This window comes from Typopeltis vanoorti, chromosome 17 (assembly GCF_054136105.1).
Source record: "Typopeltis vanoorti isolate ZY-2024b chromosome 17, IOZ_Tvanoo_1.0, whole genome shotgun sequence".
In the NCBI taxonomy this organism is placed as follows: domain Eukaryota; kingdom Metazoa; phylum Arthropoda; class Arachnida; order Uropygi; family Thelyphonidae; genus Typopeltis; species Typopeltis vanoorti.
Window position 1 is genome coordinate 71726236 of NC_143565.1, and position 19441 is coordinate 71745676.

Here is a 19441-nt window from a genome sequence, read left to right on the forward strand (position 1 = left end):
TGTGGAGGAGCAGAGTCATGATGAGGCAAGTGACTCTGCTCTGTGCTTGGGCCATTGTTGTTTAATTTGTACACAAATGATATAGGAAATGGCTTAAAGGGAGATATTCAGTTGTTTGCTGATGATGCAAAGTTGGGTAGCACAATAAAATATCAAGCTGATGTTGAGTGTTTGCAGGATGATTTAAATAAGCTGGTAAAATGGGCAAAAGGAAATGGATGTTAGTTCAATGTGGAAAAGTGTAAAGTTATGCATTTTGGGATTAAAAGATTGCCAGCTGTGCACTACATTGATGGAACGGTACTCCAAGAGATTGATGAGGCTAGGGACTTAGGGGTGTTGGTAGATTGGGAGATGAAGTTCAGGGGACACATTGCTAAGGTGTCCAAGATTGCACATAGGATTACTTGGTTGTTGAGGAACACACTAACATCCAGAGATAAAGAGGTTATTATTCCCCTTTATAAAGCATTGATACTTCCACATTTGGATTACTGTGCTCAGGTCTGGTCACCTGGATTCCTTGGAGATGAGGAGGTTGTGGAAAGAGTTCAGAGGAGAGTGACTAAGTTGGTGAGTGATGTAAAAAATGCTCCCTACATTGATAGATTTGAGCTTGTGGATTGCTGAGGTTAGTTGATAGGCAGAGAAGAGGGGATATGATAGAAACATTTAAATTACTAAAAGGTTTTTATAAGATTGATGCAGGGGAAATGTTTCAGCTGTGTGATAGTGATGGAAGAACAAGAGGTCATCCCTGGAAATTAAGGAAAAGTGTGGTTAACAAGGATGTGAGAATGAGGTTTTTCACCTGGAGGTGGTGAATGAGTGGAATGCATTGCCTGACTCAGTTGTGAGGTCTTTGTCTGTAAATGAATTCAAGAACGGATATGATAGATATTGTTTTGATAGTTTGGATCTCCCGCGATGAATCTACTGATTCCATGGAGATACCCGTAATAATAATAATAATAATAATTCTAACACGTGTGTTGTGGCTCCATAAATTCTTCACCATAATGACCATATCCACTTCCTTCTGAAAGAGGAGACTGCTCATCCAGTTTGGAATGAGGATGTGGTTAAGCTCATGGGATGAGCTTAACCACAATGAGCTCAACTGAAAAGCTCATTTTCAGTTAAGTAGGGATACATGAGTTAAGTACTTTCAGTTAAGTAGGAGAGATGCAGAACTGGTGATTATAATCAGCTAAGTAGTGCCATATCAGAATGAACTGCAGGAAGAATGATGTTAGCAGTGCATAGGAAATAGTGAAAGGATGTTTGAAGAAAGCAGTATCAAATGAGTAGTATCATTAAGCAGGAGCTACAAAATAGAAGATATTGTGGTGGAATATAGACTGAAATGTGATTAGCAAGCTTTTAAACAGTATAAAAGGAAAATTGAAATGTTATATGGTGAGTGACTCATGGAAAATAAGGTTGATGAATGCAAATTAGGAAGGTTAATAAATAGTTGAATTACTGAAACAGCCATTACTGATAATTCCAGATGATCTTGCAGATGAATAGTTGATCGTTTTCCATGGGTGTACCATCTTGGTAAAGATAATGCAGAGAAGGAACAATGGGATAAACACTGATATGAAATAGAGGTAGATGAACTGGAGGTGTTTATGATATTATGAAATTTTAGTGAGTATGGACATAGAGATATAGCGCATGTATTATGAGAAAGGCAAGAAAATTGGCAACATCCCTGACCATGTTGTTTAAGTCTTAACACTGTAAGGGTCTGGTCTCAAGGAAGTTACCAAAGGCAAGATAAGATTATAGGCTTGGCACTACCTTAGTAGTTGTAATTAATGGATGGAAAATATTGGTTGCAGCAGAATTCAGGGATGTGTAGAATGAATATACTTTATTCTGGAAGGATGGCTTTGTGAAGAATAAGTCTTGCCTTAGGAATTTACTCACTGTGTAATAAAGTGAAAATTTTATTATATGAAGGAAATGACTAAACTATGATACTGGACTCTGAAAGGCATATGACAGGCTACTTCACAGAAACTTATATAAATTCGAGAAATGGAGATGGATTGGATACAGAGCCAATGACATGGATAAGAGGGTGTCTCAAATAGATATCCAAATATGTGGTGGGGCAGAATCAAGCAGGTAAGCCACCTGGTGCATGTGTCACAGAACTCTGTACTTGAATTTGTAAATTAATGATTTTGGGGATGATTTTAGGTCAGAATATTCATTCACTTGCTGATATTGCAAAACTGGAGAAGACAATAATTAATAAAGGTAATATAGAGATCGTGCAAGATGATTAAAATAGAATGATAGTATGTCAACAGATAATGGTTGTAACTTCAGTATGGCAAAATGTCAGGTTTTGCACACATGTGAAAGATTTGTGGACTATTTGGATATACCATATGTGAAAAGTGTCTTGATAGATTAGAGTGATTAGAAATGGGAGCAAGAGTCAGGACTATAATAGAACAGCTTAGGCAAGAGTAAGAGAAAATGAAAAGCGAAATGAAACATCTGGAAGAGGATTTTAAGCATCTAAAAAAGAGATTCACTGATAAGAATGAGAAGGTAATAGTAGTAGTAATAGTACAAAGAAAGAGCAAAAGAATAGTTGTATATCATTGTATGGGGACTAGATCATTAGAGGTGTGATTGCTAATAAAGTGCAGAAAACATGCTTTCCTGGTGGAATAATGAAACAAATAACTGATGCATTGCAGAAAAGGAACCAGACATCAAAATTAGTGATAGTCATGGGCACAAATTAATTAGTTGACTTGGGGAGGGAGAATGTTGATAGAGACTTGAGAAAGTTGTTGCGGCAATTAGAGAATAATAGTGCTAATGGAAAAGTCGTAGGCATGTTGATATGACAATAGTGAACTGAGAAGAGCAGAGATAATGAATAGTAAGATTGCTGAGTTGTGTGAGGCAAAGGAGGTTCAATTTGTAAATCTGTGGAGTAAATTTGAAGAAAATTTGGAATGGTTTAAAGTTGATGGCTACATTTGAATGGGTTTGGTGTTGGGCATTTAGAAAGGCTATTGTTTTCTGAGAAGGCACAGAGTCAGAAGTCAAGGTACCAAATGATCAGAATCTAGTTGTAACAGAATAGCACAACTAAACTAATGATTGTATGACAGGAGTAAGATGGATATGAGGTTGAAGATGTGGTTGCAGCAGCACAATGTGATGGAATGCATAAAGGTGAGGATAAGACAGGTAGGAATGGAAATCACAGTCAAGATCAGGTAAAATGGGAATGGGCAGACTGAAGAGAGGGTGTGGTATAGCAGCTAGAATAAAGAATGTTTGTGCTGCTAGAATGGGATCAAAGACACATATAAGGAGTATTTGAAATAAGAGAGCTGAGTTTGTTGCATTGATTGAATCAGTATGTTCAAAGATAATTGGAATAAATGAAACTTAGTTGTCTGAGAGGGATGTGAAGTTGGGGATAGAAATGGAAGGATATATGATTTTCTGGAATGATAGAAATGTGAAAAGAGGAGGGGGGGGTGCTGTTAATGACTGTAGAGGAATTGTGTCCACAAAGTGTGAAATTGATAGTGCATGTGCAGCTTTTGAATCTGTGTGGTGTGAAGTTGAAATTAACAGGCTAGTATATCTGAGAGGATGCTGTTATAGACCAGGTAATAAAGTGAATACTGATTGTGAATTGTTAAGCAAAATTGTTGGGTATGTAAAAAGAAGATGATCCTGATGGGAGACTTTAATTACAGGAATACAGAATGAAAGGAGGAAATAGTGTATGGGAACAAGGAGAGTGAGTTTGTTGAATTTCTGAGATATATATATATCTTAAGCAGCATGTGACTGAAGCAACTAGAGGCTTTAATGTTTTGGATTTGATGATATCTTCAAAAGATGTAGTTGTTAATGAGGTGTTGATACTGCTGCCGGTTGGTGAGAGTGATCATGAGATGCTTGTTTGGGAAGTAGTGAAACAAGAAAAGGTTACTGCCCAAAAAGGATATATGTGAGGGTATAAGGTGGGTGATTATGGGAAGCTCTGTAGTCAACTGGCATCAATACATTGGGTAGATGAGCTGTGCAGAAAGATGTTGACAATGCATGGAAATTCACAAGGTGGTATCTGACAATGTATAACTGCATACCAAGGGTTAAGTAAGTAAATAAAGTAGGAGAGAAATGGATGAAAAGTGAAATCAAGCAAGCTGTGCTGGAAAAGAAAAGGTATAGAGGAGGTACAAGACAGTTGGTGGTGATTGGAATCCATGAAGAGTATAAAATGCAGGCTAGAAAGGTGGCAACTATGGTAAAGAAAGAAAAGGTTGACACTAGTGGATAGTCATGGCAGCAGAATAACAGTTGCAAAGGGTATAGTGGAATTATTGAATGAACACTTTATCAGTGTATATCCTATTGGTGTAAATGATGTAGGTGCAATATACAGAAGGGAGGCAAGTATAGGGCAAATTGGAAGTGAAAGAAAAAGTCAGAGGTGTATCATGTGTTGATTGGGTTACAAGTTAATAATGCTCTGGGAATGGACGCAGGGGCACACTGGCCATATGTGCAATGTGTGTGTGTGATGCACACAGGCACCAGGATAGTAAAGGCGCCAAAGATTTGGTAAATTTGATATTTTAAATAAAGTGAATTTTGTCAGCAAAATAGTGCAGTCTTCATGTATGAATCTCCAACTTGCTTTAGATGCATTGAACAAGCTTGTACGTGTATAATGATATTATACATGTACAAGCTTACCATTCAAAACTCACCTCTTTTTTTTGCCAGCAGTTTTGTTGGCTGAATGAATTCAAGACATATGATTTTGTTTTGCGTAATTTTATCACTAGAAATGATCCAATTGAAAGTAAAATTTGGATCACTCGAAAAATTTCAATCGAGATATAATTTTAATAACACATTTCAATATATCCAACCTATATATTTCAGAATTATCAGTTCGACTTTTTTTTGAAAATTTTTACCAATTAAAATAATCCCAAGTGAAGCCAAACTGAACCACATCGACATCCTTAATAATTATTAATAATAATTTATTTTTGAATGAGGACAATATTATTATTATTACTGTTTATTTATTTATTGATTTTTGAATGAGGCTTGCATATACCAAATTTTTTTTTTTTAAAGTCCGACTAGACTACCATGCTTATGGACAAAACTAATTTAATAGACACTTGTGTATTTATTTATTTTATATTTTTATTTATTTATTTATTTTTGCGAAACGTATTTAAAAAGTTAGTAACGCAAGAGTGATACAACTTCGAAATGCAGACGATTTAAGAATAGCAGATTCATGTATGCCACGAATATCCATATGTTAATGCTATATTTCAAAATAACCTTATGTTTTGAAATAACAGAAACTGCAAAATGGCTTTTATAACTGACAAATTTATTTATATTTTGCAAAAATTTAAAATGTCTTTCATCGTAATTAAGGTTCTGGGCTTACAGTTTTTGATAGAGGAGACATTTTTTCACTTTTTAATGCAGCTTTTACTTTTTTTTTTTTTTTTTTACAATAAGTAGGAGGGTAGTGAACAAAGGCCTAGTGGTTTCTATTGGTAGCAATTTTCATTCGCTGACTGATCTCTATTATATGCAGTTGACCATTGAAGAACACGTGTTTGAACTACGAGGTCCACTTATACGAGTTTTTTTTTTTTTTTTTTTGAACAAATATACTATTATTATCAACACCCAAACAGAAGTCATACATTCCCTTAAATTCATTCACACTAGATGCACTCACCACCCCTAAAGGCAAACTATTCCACTGCTGTCTGGGAGAAAAACCTATCTTTACCCCCTTTCTTGACTGTGAACAAACTTAACTTTCACATGCTGCTTGAGAAAGTTGTCTCACAACAATTCAATAAATTCCCCTTCTTTCTTATCATGAGATTTCTCTTCTACCCAATCAATGTGTGGATAATTGCAGTCACCCATAACAATCACTCATTTAGTACCCATAAGGATAAATTAAATAAATAAGGATAAAACAACAGAAAATTATTTTGAAGGGATCCTCAATCCATCTCTCTCTCTCTCTCTAGGGTTCCAATGGGATCTCTCTCGTATGAGATCCCACTGGAATCCTATTCTTCTCAGAACGTCTCTTTTAATCGACCCGTCAAAAGCCATGTTAAGCAGCTTGATATAACAGTAGATGTTTGAATGATTACCCTTATTAACTACATATTCATGAATTGTTTGCAAATATTGGGTGCATCAACAAAGGGAATATTTACCAGAACTCATTCAAAGAACAATGAATAAATACCCCAGTGAATTTCATAAAGCAGTAAATGCCCAAACACGAGTCAGTTCAAGATAATTTATTTAAGTTCAGCAATCGAAATTACATATCAATTATTTAAAACAGAAAACTGAAAACTTCTTTTTTTTGTGAGTGATGATTGGTTTATGCAGTGGAATTTGTGAAAAAAGGAAGGATTCGGTGAGGTACTGCTTTGTTTACACTCTGTAAACGACCTTGTTTGAAGTGCCATCTGGACATCTTCGCCCCTCACTGTGATTCTTTTAGCGCATTCGATTATGCTGACAGAAGCTTTCATGAGATCTGACACGGACAGAAAAATTTCTCTTCTGTGTCCTTCACATCGTGTGTCAATTTTTTGATTCTGCTTTGTTTCGCTAAACGACGAATAGCACAATCACCAATCATTGGTTTCCTTCTGTTCTCTCGAGGGGAAGACACCAGTGGCATTGGAATATTTTCCACTCTTCTTGTTCTCTTCTGAGGGCTGATGTTGACTTTCTTGTTTGTTTTTGGCATGGTGGAGAGATGAATTAAGCAAAAGGCTATAACCAGGACACTCACAGCAGTAAACCAAAAACACACTAAGCGTTGATTGTTGGATATCGAAATTATTCATGAAATAAATTAGTGAAGAGAGCATTGTTAACTGATGAAACAATGTTGAAAACAGTTAATTTGTTGCATCGAAATTATTAAAATAAAAATATAGTATGAAAAAATTTCACACACAGAGTATAATTTCAAATATACATTTGAAATTATATTACTATAATTTCAAATGTAGTCTAATTTATTATCGAAGTTCTTTTTTTTGATGCGTAATTTTTTTACTACCACAGAAATATTCGTGTTAAACTGCATTTTTTGTACTTTTTTATTAGTATATTTATTTTTATGTGCATTTTACATTTTAATGCAAAATTCGCACTAGCTACTGCATGCAGTATCCACATAACATTCATTGTGAAATTTCAAGTTTTGCAACAGTGTAGGGAACAAGAATGCTGAATCTAAGCAGCCGATATGATCTTTCACTCAATTAGAGAATCATGGAGTTGCAGAATTAAAAACTCGAGTTTCCCGTAGGAAACCCTACTCACCTGTGCAAGAGATCGACTAACTATGGATCCAGTCGAAGACGTTCCTCTAGATGGGACTAGAATCGAACTTAGAACAGTCTGTTTTCGAGCAACCTAGCGCAACTGGCATTTCACAGGGCTATTGTCATATATTGAATAGGCTGATGAAAAGATGTTCAGGTAGTTGCATTAAATAAAATAATTTTTCCTGAAAAACAGGATATGTATCATCGTTTTTCATCCTCAACTTCTTACGCATTAGGTTTGATGGTCAATCATCACGACCTTACTCTTTTAGAAGCCTATTAATACTCCAATACGAAAATCGATCCCATGTACATAGTGTGTAATGTCTGTCGAGTGGGTATTTCCTGACAGGCCTCACAGGCATGGTGTGTCCATTAAAGTGATTTTTCTTTCTGTTTAAATATTTATTTATCTATTTCTTTACCCAATAATGTTTAATATGTTCCTATTTTATATACTTGTAAGTTAATCTGTTTCTTATTTATACTTATACAAAGTACAATGACAAAGTGATTTTCTTGCCAAATAAAATATAGTTAGTTTAATTTTGTACCAAAAAATATTTAATATTTTTGTTTTTATAAAACTATAAGTTTATCTGTTAATTTATGTAAAACTATATAAGGTGCAACTCGCAAATGATTTTCTTGCTAAATAACATAAACTACTTTATTTTTTCCAAATGTTTTTTTGTTTTTGTACCCTTCTTGTATGTTTATTGTTTTTTATACATTTTTTTTGTAATTTCTGCTTTTTGTTCAATAAACTTATAATTAATATATTTCATATTTCATTTTTACTCACTGATATGTTTTTATAAACGGGGGGTATAGGGGCGCCAACTAAAGTTTTGCACACAGGCACCGGACACTATTGGCGCACCCCTGAATGGACAACATATCACCATGTATTCTTAAGGAATGTGCACCACAGTTAGTTATGCCCTTGACCTAGTTATTTAATGAGAGTCTGGCAGTAAGTAGGGTTCCTAAAGAGTAGAAAGAAGGCAAAATAGTACCACTCCACAAGCATTGTTCTAAGACAGAAGTCTCCAACTATAAGCCAGTCTGTATAACTGCAGTTGTGGTCAAGGTCATGGGACATAAGGAAATTAATATTTTTGTGTTCTCATGAAATTTGGCATTTTCAAAGTGACTTCAGGTCTGAGTTAAGATATTACTAGCCTTTTGTCATTGGATTTGATGGAGGTTACTGCTTATAGAGTATGAGACGGACATTCCTAATAGCATTTCTTCATCATCGTCATCATCATCAAATTCCTGACATATGCCCTCAATGGGCCTTAGAGGATATCTTGATAGTATTACATGAAAAAGTTACATCATTAAAGAGTTTCAGCATTTCTTGTGTTAGGAATGTAGAAAAATAGATGACATATGTGAATGTGAGGTTAACATCTGAGTGGTAGAGGCTATAAATTACACATTATTAAGACATGCACTGATTTTTTTGATTAAGTCATATAATGGACAAGTGACAATTTCTGTTTTATAGCATATTTGCAGTAAGAATCTGGAAAATATGAAAACATACCTTAGAGTAGCTGAGAGAGAGGGCATGCTGACTAAAAATGTTGACAACATAGAGAAGAAAATGAGAAGCAGGAATACTGGCATGTAGCCACATGTACTGTGACATGTTTCTCGAGTTGCTTGAATTTCTTTATATATACCATCAATAGAAACATTTGTTCCTTTCTCTTTTATACAGGTGCAGTTCCCATATACCTAAGATTTTATAAATAAACAATGCATATAATACTAATCAAAACATGACATTAAACAGAAAAGCCTAAAATTATACATGAAATTAGTAACTGGAATAAAGTTGCTCGTTTTGACATTATTTAAGAGAAAATAAATTCGTGCACATTTATTTACTTAAAACATCACCTTTAACGTAGATGTTTTGTAAGAGGATTTAAAGAAACAGAGAAGAATAATGCCAAAGCAATATATAATAGGTAATTTTCTCCATGTTGTTTGGCTGGACAAAGAACTCATTATCCAATCTGTTGAGTTTCACTTTTCCCCAAATAATCATAAAAAAAAAGTCCAACAAAGAAGAAACATGATTGCAAGTAAGAAGAGATGCAACTTTTCTCATATCTTCAAATCCAATTCCCAAATATATCAATTCCAACCAGAAAATTTTTTGTCTTCAGCCTTCAAAACTATCTATTTTTCCTAACAGGAACTTTCCTAGAAGCTTCCTCAGTAATTTAAGCGCCTCCGTAGTGCAATTGGAAGAACGATGGTACATTGTGCCCTTCAATTGGAATAGGCCTAAGTTCGATTCCCATCGCGATGAGAGGAATCTTTATCTGGACGATTTCAATCGAAGGTGAGTTAGCCGATCTCATACAGAGGTAGCAGGGTTTTTCTCCCGGAAACTTGGGTTTTTCATCCTGCATACAGACAAATCGGCCCTTCAGAACACATGCAATTTACAGACAAAAAGAAATACTAGTTGTGATGGAGGTGGGCAGTAGATAGCATTGATGGAGATGATTCGTAGTAGAGGTTCAGTGTAGCGGTTGAGATAGTTGTAGGTGTCCTCCTGCGATGAGTCTTCGGACTCTTTGGAGGTGTCAGGATTAATAATAATAATTCAAATAATTCAAACTACTTATTTCAATTTCCTAATTCTTTCACATTTTGAAAGAATAACACATTCCTTTGGTTGGACAGATGTGGATTAAACTATGTGGGATGTGAGGAACACAGTTCACTAACTTACCAACAAATGGTGAATTAGTGGGTCTCACATGGATGTGGAAAGTTTTCTACTTGGAAAGAAACATGTACTTTTCTTCCAGAAATTCAGGTTTTTGGATTTCAAATCAGCTAACACTTTTTATTCCCAAAGGTGTAGACAAGGCCATTTTAGCTCTGTCTAACTTTTGGAGACTGAGTGGCCAGTTCAATCTCCACTGGTAGCTATTCAGATAGCTGGCCCAAGGGCTATAACTGATTTAAGCAGCACACAGTGAAGAGATAGCTAACAAATGCTGCCATCTCATGAACCCTAACACAATATTTTTAATGTCTGAAATAATCTGGGTTCTACAGTCAATTTTCTTGAGTTTATGGGACAAAAAAACCCTAGTTTCCAGGAGAAAAAACCTGCTTGTCCATGCCAGAGATCGATTAACACAGGAACTGGGTGAAAAAAAGGATTAGAAACAGTTCCTCTAGTCAGCGACTAGAATCAAACTCTAGATGCTCTTTCTTTGCATGGTCTAGCACTGAGGAGTGCAAACACCACTTCCACTGAGCTAAACAGGCTTGCATTTGCAAAACAAAAACTAGCCAGAGTGAACGCACAGTTAATAGATAAAATATACTTTCCTTGTGGTCTAGGCTGCTTTGGTATTAAATCACATAGTTAGGTCCTGATTATATACTATATGAATCTTTTGTTTCAAATGTGTGAGTTTACTCTGATATTCATGTTGGAATATTAGAACATACATCCAGAGCATCTGTCTACAATCTTCTATTTCTGAGGTTGTTTGACAAAACAAGGAATACTTATATGGACTAAGAATGTAAATCTGACCTTGGATAGGATATCAGGAATTTTGATGAATATATGTGATGAAAGTTGATACATATGACAAAAGGAAGTAGTGAGTAAGAGTATAAGAAGTATGTTTTTTTGCTTGGAGAACATTTCTCCATTTTAATATGTTACCTATGCCATATTGTAGCCTTTTTACTCTATATTTCAGTAATCAGACTGCACGCCTACCAAGAGTTCACTATGATGAATTTAACTTTCTGACATAGGACTGCTATTGTATTGAGAGAGTTTTTGCTCTCTAAGTTTGAGCCTGGTCTCTGATGAGAACCAAGTTTAAAACAGCTGTCAGGTCAGTGAAACTTAAACATTAATAAAAGGTGAACATGAGGGCTCCTGGGCAGAGAAGATATCTTTTCGGTAGTGAAAGCCAAGACAACTCTGTTGTCAAATGTTATATTCTCATAAGCTCTCTGGTAAAATTTCAAAACTTTACTGAAAGTTTTTTTTTCTATATTTGGCTATAACATATGGAATATGTTATAGCCAAATATAGAAAATATAGGTTAGCCAATTTCATGTGGAAGCAGCAAGGGTTTTTCCAATTTCATATGGAAGCATCAAGTATAACTTGATGGCATTGCAGATAGTGCCATTGTGTACACTATCACTTAATTGAGGATTAAGTGGTAGTGCAGACAGTGGCTTGTGTTGTGTAGAGCAGAGCATGCTCCCACAGTGATTCCTTAGAGGTAACAAATAATGATAAAATCTCTTAACCATATTCTATTACATTCATTATTTGTTGTCTACATCACTTTCCTAACACCACCAATATTCTGAACTTTTGAGTTACTTTTTGTAAATAAAAAAATTGTCCAATCCAGCTTTCTTAACGGTAAAGCAACCTTCCTCGGAGATTTTTAATGTTCAACTTTAGCTATAGCCTTTTTTTTTTTTTTTCATAGTTTCAACAATGAGAGATCTTGAAGCATTTGCTATCATTGATGATCTGATACAAATTGTTGCCCATTTACCAGAAGAAGTTCTGGATAATCCTAGCCATTTCCTGAACTTACATATGCTCTTTCTCACCAGTAATCATTCTAAGTATATTGTAGATGTCATTTGTCAGTCAGATTGCAACTTGATGTTGACTCTGTCTCTCTCTCTCTCCCTCCCAAAAAGGACTATTCACACAGCCACTTTTGAGCTTCAGTTCTTTTTCACCTCTATGGAATCAGCATACTCATTGTAGGAAGCCCACTTAATCTGCTGATCTAAACATTTACACCAAATGCATCACCAAAACAATTTTTATAGGTATACAAACCTTTTTTCTCTATTCCAGTTTAAATTCTTATTTCTCATCTAGATCCTTGTGTGCAAGGCTGTTCAAGATACAAATCCAGAATACTATGGTTTTCCATTTGATAAATAAGATTTACCAGATGGAAAATAAGTGAAAGACTATTATGTATGACATATAATATGTATTATAAAGAGTACAAAATCAAACATATCCTAAGATATCTTGGAGGTAGGAATGATTTCAACATGCAGTACTGAGTTTAAAATTTTGCCAAAAATAGTATGAGATTAGAAAAAAATATGGAAGAATAGGATTAATAAGTATGCATAGAAATATGAAATGGCAGGAATGAAATCAATAAATGAAATGAATTAAAAGACAAACAATCAAAAGTTATGAATTATGAAAAAAAGTGAAACAATAAAAACCAAAATACAAGTAATATATGTGATACGGCAGTGGTGTGAATGACAATGTGCTGGCCATTTTTTCAACTTTATTAAGGTAATTTTGCAAAAATTGTATAGTTATCCTTTGTTGCATACAGATGCAACAAGGGATAACTATAACACATACATTGTGCTCCCCCATCACTGCTTCTCTGATCATGTGACTCACTATCATGAAATCATTTTGGGAGGCACAAATGCTGTGCTAAGTACATATCAATACTTAGCTAATTAATTCTCAACTCAACAAAAAAAATAATTATTATAGGTTTTATTATTATGAACCTTAAATTATTATTATTATTATTATTATTATTATTACGGGTATCTCCATGGAGTCAGTAGACTCATCGCGGGAGACCCAAACTAGCAAAACAATATCTGTCATATCTCTTCTTGAATTCATTTACAGATGAAGAGCTCACAACAAAGTCAGGCAATGAATTCCACTCATTCACCACCCTCCAGGCAAAAAACCTTGTTCTGACACCTTTGTTAACCACACTCTTCTTTAATTTCCAGAGATGACCTCTTGTTCTTCCATCACTATCACACAGCTGAAACATTTCCCCTGCATCAATCCTATAAAAACCTTTTAGTAATTTGAATGTTTCTATCATATCCCCTCTTCTTCGCCTATCAGCCAATCTCTGCAATCCACAAGCTCTCAATCTATCAATGTAGGGAGCATTTTTTATATCACTCACCAACTTGGTCACTCTTCTCTGAACCCTCTCCACAGCCTCCTCATCTCCAAGGAATCCAGGTGACCAGACCTGAGCACAGTAATCCAAATGTGGAAGTATCAATGCTTTATAAAGGGGAATAATAACCTCTTTATCTCTGGATGTCAGTGTGTTCCTCAACAACCAAGTAATCCTATGTGCAATCTTGGACACCTTAGCAATGTGTCCTCTGAACTTCATCTCCTTATCTACCAATACCCCTAAGTCCCTAGCCTCATCAATCTCTTGGAGTACCTTTCCATCTATGTAGTACACAGCTGGTAATCTTTTAATCCCAAAATGCAAGACTTTACACTTTTCCACATTGAACTGACATCCATTTTCTTTTGCCCATTTTACCAGCTTATTTAAATCCTCCTGCAAACTTTCAACATCAGCTTGATTTTTTATTGCACTACACAACTTTGCATCATCAGCAAACAACTGAATATCTCCCTTTAAGCCGTTTCCTATATCATTTATATACAAATTAAACAACATTGGCCCAAGCACAGAGCCCTGAGGCACACCACTGGTCACCTGCCTCATTCTGGACTCGGCTCCTCCATACACCACCTTATGGTATCTCTCCCTGAGCCATTCTCCTATCCATATCACCAATTTAATATCCATTCCCATCTGCTCCAATTTGCGTAACAGTGTTCTATGGGGTATCCTGTCAAAAGCCTTAGCAAAATCCAGAAGTACCACTGTGTAGCCAGTTCCTTTGTCCAACTCTGATGTTATTCTATTATGGATAGTTAATAGATTGCTAAGGCAGGATCTACCTTTAACAAAACCATGTTGGCCTCTATAGAGTATCATATCCTGATCCACCCATTCTTGAATTTTGTCTTTAACCAACTTTTCCAATACTTTTACCACTACTCCTGAGATGGTGATTGGTCTGTAATTCAATACTACAGTTTTAAATCCTCAGCATTTGCAATGCATTCCACTCACCCACTACTCTCTGTGTAAGAAATGTACTTCTCACACCATTCTTTAACACACCTTTATATTCCTCTCATTCTTTCCTTCACACCTTCTACTCTTTTTTTTTTTTTTATAATTCCCTTGGTATAAGTGAAAAATCTTGTAAAAACTTAAACATCTAAATAGTAACTCATTGCTGTTTGACCAGTAGCACATGATTACTCTCACCAGATAGTGGGTGTTGATATCTCATTCACAACTACATCTTGTGAAGATATCATCAAATTCAAGGCTAAAACTTCATGTTGCTTCTGCCAATGCTTAAGATAGTTATCCCTGAGAAACTCAACAAATTCGTTCTTCTTGTTTCCGTACACAATCTGCTTCTTCCATTCCACATTCCAATAATTACAATCCCTAATTGGGATCACCTTTCTTTTACATGCCCAAATAATATACCTAAACATTTCACAATCATGCTCTTTACATTCCCTGGCCTATAACAACATCCTACTCTTAGTAGACACAATTCCCAGATTGGATGTACACATAAGATAAACAAGCTACTGCTTAGGGCCTCAGACTCAGTACAGATTATCTCAAATTCAGTCAATAGAGGCAGGACTCTTGAGTGTAAGCTTAGGGGTCATAACAACCTTACACCCAGCTCGGACAACTTCTCTGATATCATTAACAGTACCCTCCCATCCCCTCCTCTTTTCACCTTCCTATCCTTCAAAAATATTCTATATCCTTTCATTTTTATTCCTGACAGCATATTATTCTCAGATAATCAAATTTCACTTTGGACATATTGATTCAATCAGTGCCACATACTCAGTCCCTTTATTTCTGATATTCCTTACATTAGTATACAAACATAACAATCCCACTCTCTTTGAAGCATCCCTACCATCTAGATGCTATTGTACACCTCGTTCCCCATCCTGACCACTCCTGTTTCTCTGTTCCTTACTTTAGTTTTCATTTATATTTCTCACATTCTTAATCTTATGCATTCCATCATTCTGTCCTACTATAATCACTTCCTCACCCTTGTATCTGTCTTCCTCCTGCCCTCCCACAATTCGCTTCTCAGCTGCTCTCTCTCTCTCTCTCTGATCCATAGCCACTCTCATTTTTCACTTTTTTTCAGTGCACTCTCAGCATACAACTGCTCCAAATGTCCAAAATTAAACCTACTAGAGTACAATCCATCAACATATATTCACAAACTGCATGCCCTCATACACTCAGCCATTTTGCTATTCATTATCTTTAGTCTCCTTAACTCACTATTCTCATAACAACACAATAACCACTTTCCAACAATACTGTTATTCTTCATGTCCCATGACAATTTCTTAAAATCCCTTTCCATGTTCCTTTTTTTTTTCACTATCCAAGTCATCTGGACTCACATTCCTGCTAATTCTGTTCCTATCTTCAATGCAAAACATCAGTTATTTGTCTCAATGTTTCACCTGAAAAACATAGGAAGTGGAGAGGATCCAGAAGCAAGTGACCAAACTGGTATCAGATCTATGGAGTGAATCTTATGAGGACAGGTTGAAGATTTGTGGCTTATAGAAATTGGGTGACAAGTGGAAAAGGGATGATATGATCGAGATATACAAATTACTGAAGGATTCTTACAAGATTAATACAGAGGAACATTTTCAGAACAGGTCTAGCAGTGGGAGAACTAGGGGCTATCCTTGGAAACTAAGCAGGAGTGTTAGGACTAGATTTTTTGCTTGATGAGTGGAATAGGTTGTCAGAGTTTGTTATGGGTGCCATGACTGTGAATGAGTTCAAAGCAAACTATAATGGATACTTCACGAATGATGGATAGTGCTCAGGATGGTGTTCAGAGCATGAGTCAAAGGACTCCATGGAGTAGCCAATAATAATAATAATACCACATGGAATTCTGATAAACAAATTGCAGCCTTATGGATATGAATACGAAGTTGATGGATGCAGAAGAGGAAAGTTGATGGAGAAATACCAGACAGTTTATTCAGGAGTCAAGTCAAGTAAAAGGTCAGTGATTGCCATGGGACTCTGTACATATTAACTACTATTTACTTTATACATTAATGATATAGGAAATGATCTGAGGAAAAATTCAATAGTTTGCTGATGATGCAATATTGGGTAGAGCAATAGTCAATGAAGATGATGTTAAATGCTATTTATCCTCTATGTTAATAATATTGGGAAAGGTTTGAATGGGGATATTCAGTTGTTTGCAGATGACACAAACTTGGGAGATTTATGAATACTAGATTATCAGTTCAATGTTGCAAAGTGTAAGATTTTAAAATTTGGAAAACAAACATGGAATATACAGTTACAGTTGGTGGGGCTATGTTTGAGGAAATAAGAGATCTGGCATGATGGTGGATAGGGATCTATTATTTAGAGGACACATTGCTAAAATTGGGAGGACAACACAATGAATTCTAGCAACGATGCAGAGGATACTGACTTGGAGATTTGGTCACCTGGTTTTCAAAAGAATAAAGAGGTATTGTAAAGGTCCAGAGGCAAATGACCAAGGTGGTTTCTGGAATGCTGAGTACAAAGAAAGGTTGAGAAGATGCAGTTTAGTCTAGTGGATAGGAAGAAGTGGGTTGCTATGATAGAGATGTATAAGTTGGAAAAGGGTTCTTATCAGATTATCATTGAAGAGGTTTTTCATGGAATGGTGGGGATGGGGAAGAACAAAAGATCATCCTTGAAAGCTGTATAAGGAGGGTGTGAGCAAAGGAGTGAGAAGCAGATTTTTTTTGCATGGAGAGTGGTGAATGATTGGAATGCATTGCCTGAGAGTATAGTGTCTGCAGACAATGTGAATGTATTTATAGCATGGTATGATGAGTTCTGTGCATGATGGGGAGGGAAAGGGGCTACCATGATGAGTCTTTGACTCCATGGAGGTCTGAGGATAATAATATTAATAATAAGAGTTTGGATGATTTAAACAGATTAGCAATATCGGAACAGAAGAAAACAAATTCAATTTAATGTAGCAAAGTGTAAGGTTATGCATCACTGGGTGAAAAGATTACAGCTGTGTACCATGATGGAACTGCACTTCAGGAAATTGATGAAGCCAGGAAACTGAGGGTGTTAATGGATATTGAGTTGAAGTTTAGGGAGATTATTGCAAAAGTGGCTAAAATAGCTCACTGGATTGTTTATTAGTGAAGAATAATAAACTCGATGAGCAGAGATAAGCAAGTTATTGTACCTCTTTATAAGACCTAGATAAGATCCCATCTTGACTACTGTGCACAGATCTGGTCACTTGGGCTTCTTGGGGATGAGAAAGAAAATGAGGATCCAGAGGTGAGTGCTCAAGATGGTGGCAGGTCTATGGAATGCACATTATGAGGATATATTAAAGATTCGTGAGTTACAGAAATTGGTTGATATGTGGAAAAGGAGTGATATGGCTGAGACATACCACTTATTGAAAGTTTTTTTCAGGACTGATACATAGGAAATAAATTTTTCTGAACAGGTCTGGTGGTGGAAGAACTAGGGGTCATCCTTGGAAATTGAGCAAGGTGTGATTAAACAGGTTGTCAAGACTGGATTTTTTTGGTGGTGAATGAATGAGTATGTTTAGGCCTTCTCTCAATGAGTCTACGGTCTTCATGGAGTTGCCCATGTAATAATAATAATACATCCTTTACTGCTCTCCCTAACTTATCAAGTAATTGAATATCATTTTGTAGACCAAGGCTGCTTAACTGGGAGCATGTGGGAAAGGCATTCAAGGGATGCAGGAATATTTTGTTAAATTTAAGATTTGTCACAAGTAAATATTTTAAAAAAATATTGTTTTTTTTTGCATTGAAATTTTTATGAAACTAGTGAATTCTTATTAGAATTATCATCTACATTATTTATTTGTTTATTGTGTCTTTAATTGAGGAAACATTGATTTGGAAGTATAATTTGTGATAAATATGTTTGATTTTATATATTATATATTTACTAATTAATTACACCTAAAAATAACATAAACAAAACTAATAACTGTAGAAAAATTTTTTGGTGGGGAGGTTACTGTGGGTTACTATAAGGGGAGTATGCAGGCCTATAAAAAGTTGCATGTTCCTTGCTCTAGACCATCTCCAACATCATTAATATACAAGTTCAGCAATAATGGCACACATATAGAACCCTGTGACGTACCACTCTTCACTTTCTTTCTTTAGACTTAGCACTTTCATACATCACATCCAATTACTACACAGTCTACTGTAGATTGAGAATCCCATCTAGGATGTGAAGAATCTTTTTAAGGGATTTTCAATTCAAGGTGAATTATCTGGTCTCATACACAAGTGGCAGAGTTTTTCTTACCAAAAACTCAGGCTTTTCAATCCTTCCACAAACCAGATAAAAGAACACACACACACACACACAGTTAACAAACATACACCGGCCTCATAGCTCTTAATTGCTTTGGCCATGGCTCCAAATACAAATCTAGATTAAGGATATGGATGGTATTTAAAAGTAGGAACAGCTGGAGTGCATTCTGTTGTGAAATATAGAAATGGTTTTGAATTTTAGAGTTACTGAAGTTGACAAATATCTTTTTTTTTTTAATATTTTGTTTGTTTCCACATGCCAACAAGTGAAACAAGTGAATATGCAATGGCAAATGGTTTTAAGATGTGGTAACAAGTCTCATCACAGGCTTGCTCTAGAAAGTCTCCTGCAGTGAGACGCCTAATCTCATGGAAGCCCTGTGAATATGGTAATAATAATAATAATAATAGTATTAAACTCACTGAGCTTGTCTGCATTACTTCCCCACAATGTCAGTCAATGCATTCCACTCTCCATTCAAAGAATATGCTCCTTATTCCCTTACCCACATCCCTCTTATATAGTTTCTAGGGATGGCATCTTGTTCTATCTCTCCACACCTCTCATTGTATGACAGATTTCTTACAAATTAACCCAGTAACAATCTCTTACCAACTTTAACATCTCAGTCATATTCCCATCTCCTCCTCTTATTCACAGGAGAT

The 19441-nt window shown here is 35.6% G+C and overlaps 1 protein-coding gene across 2 annotated transcripts in view; it reads right to left on the reverse strand.

The window, feature by feature from the left end:
• The window catches only part of Oatp26F (Organic anion transporting polypeptide 26F), a 250080-nt gene that overhangs the window by 18566 nt on the left and 212073 nt on the right, over positions 1-19441 (reverse strand). For both annotated transcript variants that reach the window (XM_090407707.1, XM_090407708.1), the window contains one exon: positions 8971-9164. In XM_090407707.1, the coding sequence (XP_090263833.1) occupies positions 8971-9164 (194 nt within the window). The remainder of the gene's footprint in view (positions 1-8970; positions 9165-19441) is intronic.